Source organism: Dendrobium catenatum, unplaced genomic scaffold (assembly GCF_001605985.2).
Source record: "Dendrobium catenatum unplaced genomic scaffold, ASM160598v2 fragScaff_scaffold_161, whole genome shotgun sequence".
Classification (NCBI taxonomy): Eukaryota; Viridiplantae; Streptophyta; class Magnoliopsida; order Asparagales; family Orchidaceae; genus Dendrobium; species Dendrobium catenatum.
The window spans coordinates 22,814-27,994 of NW_021318623.1; the positions used below are offsets into that span (position 1 = coordinate 22,814).

General features: G+C 36.4%; 1 protein-coding gene across 1 annotated transcript; it reads right to left on the reverse strand.

The window, feature by feature from the left end:
* Window positions 1-628: 628 nt before the first annotated feature.
* On the reverse strand, window positions 629-4,971 carry LOC110096161 (bZIP transcription factor 39). The gene is made up of 2 exons (XM_020821955.2): window positions 3,134-4,971; window positions 629-1,320 (listed from the first exon to the last, which is right to left on the reverse strand). The coding sequence occupies exons 1-2, from the start codon at window positions 4,740-4,742 to the stop codon at window positions 851-853; spliced, it is 2,079 nt and encodes a 692-aa protein (XP_020677614.2). The 5' UTR covers window positions 4,743-4,971; the 3' UTR covers window positions 629-850.
* Between the last annotated feature and the right edge of the window lie 210 nt (window positions 4,972-5,181).

Genomic DNA, 5,181 nt, shown 5'->3' on the forward strand with positions numbered 1-5,181 from the left:
CGAGTTCAATAAGATTGCTCAAAGGCGGGTCAATTTCAAATTTCACCTAAAGCCGACCTTAAAACCCATTTTAACACCTTAAAAATATATAATTTAATAAGATCATATAAGTCGTGATTCAAGAAGAATCCATCATAATTATTATGAGGTTCAAAATTTTTTCCAACATTTGATAGAGGATACGATTTTCTAAAAATTGTTAGAGTTAGTTAATAGTTTGTAAGATTATTTAGTTGCAAACAAAATAATTCTAGTTTATGTGAGTATTATATAAGTTTTACAATTCTTATAATTTTATCTCTCAACTATTTTGTTATCACTTGATCAGGTTAACTCTAGAAACTTCAAGAAGTTTGTAGAACTATCTTTCTTCTTGTTATCATTTATGTTTGTCCAAAATAAACAAACTATACAAAGTTTTTGGTTAAAGAAACCATAAAAGTTTTTCAAAAGTATTGGTATTAATTCTGCACTCAAGAAAACTCTATTTTAATTGTAAATTTATGTGAAGAATGAAACATTTTTCTTAGTATATAAATGCAAGCATCCTACTCAAACTCCAGTTATCCATTACAAACAAAAGAGGTGAGAAATAAACACACACTAAGCACAACTGAACAATAATAAATTAACTTATAACCTTTCAGACAACTCTTCATTAAATATTAAAGAAGAAAATTCAACCAAAACCTGGCTAATATCTTACCAAAACTTGACTAAAACATGGCTTTGACAAGCTTAGGAAGGGGAAAAGAAAAAGATAAAAGGGAAGGGTTAACATACCTAATGGTCATTTCAAGCAAAAGAAAGCCTCATTTCTTCCACCATCTTTTCTCCTGCATCTAAGCAGTTAGTTTACAAGATGAGGACCAGGGCTCATAAATGGAAGGACACATGAATAAGTGACATACTTAACACTATCAAGAAGCACCACTACAAATATTCGAGAAATCGATTTTTTCGTTGAGATTATCTCTTCGATATCACCGTCACCGGCTTCTCTAGGATCCACCAAGATGGAGACAACCATGGAAGTTGCCGAGGTATTAGAAGGGAAGCTATTGCTCTCTGGTGTCTTACTCAAGTGTTCAGAGTTGTTTAGAGTAGATCCAGTAAGTGGAATGGCTCTTGGATAGAGAAACCTTCTGTTCTTTTTTTCTGGATTTGAAGATCCAGGGAGGTTTTCAGTTGTGTTGATACTGGAGGATTTAGTTGAATTAGCTGCTGAGGAAGCAGGGATGATGCCACTCTGTTCAACTGAAGTTGGGGAAATTTCAAACTGGAAGACTTCAGTGCAAGTTCCAGAACTGAATATTGGACCTGTCAAATTACTTTTTTGGATTAGATTAAGCTGATCGTAATCTTACCTTGAGTTGAGTTTACAAATGGATTATAGAAGAAAATGAAATATGAATATAGAAAGAGATTTCTATCATTTGACAAGATGTAAATACAAGTTTCTCTGACTAAAAGTAACCAAGTAATATTAGCATCAAACCAAAGAATATTAGTAACCAAGTAATATTAGTACCAAACCAAGTTTCTTATCAAGATCCTTGGGTGAAAATCTGGAGATCAAACAAGCCCTTCCCCTCACACAAATCATTGCCAGTATCTTTCTTAGCCTCATTACAACCATTAGTGGTCAATTTTAGGTTAAGAAAACTATTGAAAATAAAAGTGTAAAATAAATTTAAAGTAATTTAGGCTAGAAAAAAGGAGGGAAAATTTTGTATAAAGAAGATGGGTAAACACAACTTTTAATTAGGCCTTTGACAATTCTAAATAATGTAAAAACTTCCTCCTCAATCTCCTAAATATCTATCTCTCACCTACTATCAAAAACCAAATATATTTTCCTACAAAATAAATGTTAAAAAGGTTATCAAGCATCATTTGGTTCAGTTGTGTTTATTTTCCATATGAGCAAAACCATTATATTCGTATAAAAATGCGACTTATTGCACAGGTTTAGTGCTTAGTGAATCATGTAGATTGTACAAATGCAAAATGGTGATTTTCTTAGCATTTTCTCACTAAGCCAAAACTGATTTTAAAAAAGTTAAGCAGGAGAAATTTGGAACAAGAAGAAATTTAAAACCATCTCTCATGCTTATGAATGAAAATAAGAAAAAAAAAAGGTCCTCCATAAAGCTAGATGCTAACTTAGGCTTATGATTGGATTATTTATAAAAAACTTACACGACTATTCTGAGCTAGCATGATTTTTCTCTACCAAGATCTCGCTAAAGAATATCCACCTAAACCATGCAAATTATCCCCTAACAAAAGATAAACATCTCAACAAACAATAATCTTGGCATCAATCAAATTTGATTAGCAGGGCTTTCAATCAAAATATATTTACATAAGATTTATCAAAAAAAGTTTTAAAAGAGAAAAGGAAACAGTTGAAATTCCAAAACTAGCAACTTTTGTTATATATTATTGTGCTGAGAATTTTAAGGTTTTAAATAAATTTATACTCCCTTAAAAACAGAGAAAGGTAGTTAATTGCATTATAAATATCATATCAAGCACAATCTTTATGCTTCAGATTTTAGTGCTAAAAACATTTCAATATATAGATGGGTGATCATGCACTAAAGCATACATTCATCATCAGCAGCATTACTGGCAATATCCAAATTATTTGAGGTCAGCCATAAATCCTTCTTTTACATTCACTATTTCATACATCAGCAAACTAGGCTTTATAAAACACCAAAATAAAACATGTTTTGAACCATTCAATGAAATTTCTCTAAAATTTTTCATCAATCCTTAAGGGAAAAATTGGGTCTGATAAAAGAATATAGGAATGGCTAATGATCACCAAGCAGCAAACCGAATTCTTCTTCAGATGGTAATCCATACAAACTTGCTTGTCCCCAAAAAAATCATCAAACCTTAAAAGCAAAATCGGAATATTTAAAACTGATTGTCCCAATTTTCATCATCAATACACCATGCAAAGCATCTGACAGTTATCTCTATGTTATAGTTAATTGAAGCTAGTAGGAAGTTTCAGTTAACATGGCATGCAATCTCAAGAGTAAACAAGGACGAAAAATATATAAGCTAAGCATCAGAAGAAAACCGTCACAGAAGAACCTAAGACAACAATCATTACCTGCTAGTCCTTCCCGGAACCATTGTTGCAGAGGACCATCCAGTGTTTTGTCATTCGATACATCTTCAGAATCAGAAGCAATAGCTCGCTGATGTTCAGCTGAGCTCCCATGGGACTTGGAAGGTCTATTAATACCATTAGCGGATTTTGATAAAGCTAGTGCAGAAGCCAGATTTCCAGGAACCTCGAAGCCTGTTTCTTTGTCCTCATTTGTAGCAGATTTCACAGCCTGATTTCTAAACTTAGCTTGAGCAACTGCTTTCTCACTAGCCAAAACAGAATTGATTATTAAATTCCCATTAATCTTCACATGCTTACCATTTCTTGAAACATACAGAAAAGCAGGCAGAGTCTCACTAGAGTTCTGGGAATATGAATGATCATCAAAAGGCAGTGGCTTCTCTTCTGATCTCATCTGTCCACCATGAAAACTTCTATTTGTCATTTTATTAAGACTCTCTTGTCCTGAACCTTTTGCATTATTCAACTCAACTTCGTTAGAATAGTTCAAGCTACTCGTAAGACCACTAACTCGCAGAACCCTACCATTAGAATCGCCAAAATACCCGTTTCTACCTTGGTCTAATCCAGCAAGATTGCTACTTCCTTCAAAACTAAAATCTATCCTTGCTACTAAACCTCTGTAAATCAGCATCACAAATAGAAATCCCAAAAGACTAATGCTTGCTACCTTCTTAGTCTTACCTCCACCCTTCTTGTTTTTGGATTTGATAACCTTTCCAGCATTTGCAGGCTGCTGAAGCTTTAATTTAGGTATAGGAACCAATGGAATAGGAGAACCCTGAGGCCTAAATGCAATACCTGGAAAAGGAATCCACGGGAAATGCATGGGAGTAACACCAGGCGGAACGCAAACACCAGGCTGAGGGCCGCCACTTCCATTTCCACCCAATTTTTGCTTTAGACTTGCATTTTCAGTCATGAAAAATGATATCTTGTTGTTCAATTCAGCAATTGTAGAATGCATGGACCGAACCTTCTCCTCCAGCTCCTCCACATAGTGCTTCTTCCTTTGCCTCGACAACTGGGCGCTTTCCCTGTTTCGCATAAGTCTCGCAGTCCTCTTCTCATCGTCCTCACTCCCAGCGCTAAAGACACAAGAGTTCATCTCCTCTGCCCGTCGGAACTTGCTGCTCCTAGGTTCAAGCGCAGAATTAGCAGTTCCTTCTTCCCGCTCTTTTCTCCTTTTGATCCCCCACTCGCTCTTCACCTCCTGCTTCTCTTCCCCAGCAGAGTTCGCCGGGAAGTTGGCGGAGTGGCCTGATTCTGGGGACCTCACGTTCATGTTACCCGATGCATCTCCGGTGACAGGGGAGGAGGACGATATGCCTGAGTCTGGCGGCGGCGATCCATCGCAGGATTGACGAAAAGGATCGGAAAGCTCCCCGGGACAATCGGTAAGGAGAAGATCGTCGACGGAGACATCCCAATTGATGTCATGGAGGCCGAGATCGAGATCAAGGTCGGACGTGAAGCTTCCTTGAAGGAGGCAGTGATCTTCCGGTAAGAGATCCGAATAGAATAAGTCGGAGTTAGATAATGGTTCAATCAGTGGCGAAAAGGAATCGGCAATAACGTTCTCCTCCATGGATTAGTGATTCGAGGAGCTGAAGAAAAAGGAAACGGGACAATGAAGGGTTTTTCCCTTCAAGAACTTTCCATACCCAGGGTTTCTCTTCTACGAAACCGTGTGGGCATCGGGTCTCGTCTTCCTCCCAAGGCTAGGGAAAACTTTGATGTCGTTTGGGGCGATTGAAACAGCCGTGCGAAATAAGTTTTGAAATAAGAAGTCTACAGAACGGATCTAATGATGACAAACGCCTCTCTCTCTCTCTCTCTCTCTCTCTCTCTCTCATATTTGAGTTTATATGTCATAATATTTTAAATCACTAAACTAGACAAATATACTTATTAATTTATTTATTTAAATATATCCCAAAATTTTAGTGTGACTAAATTTCCTTAATTTTGATCATAGACTTGATTTGAATATGTTTCACTGCTTATTTGAACGAGCACCGAGCAAA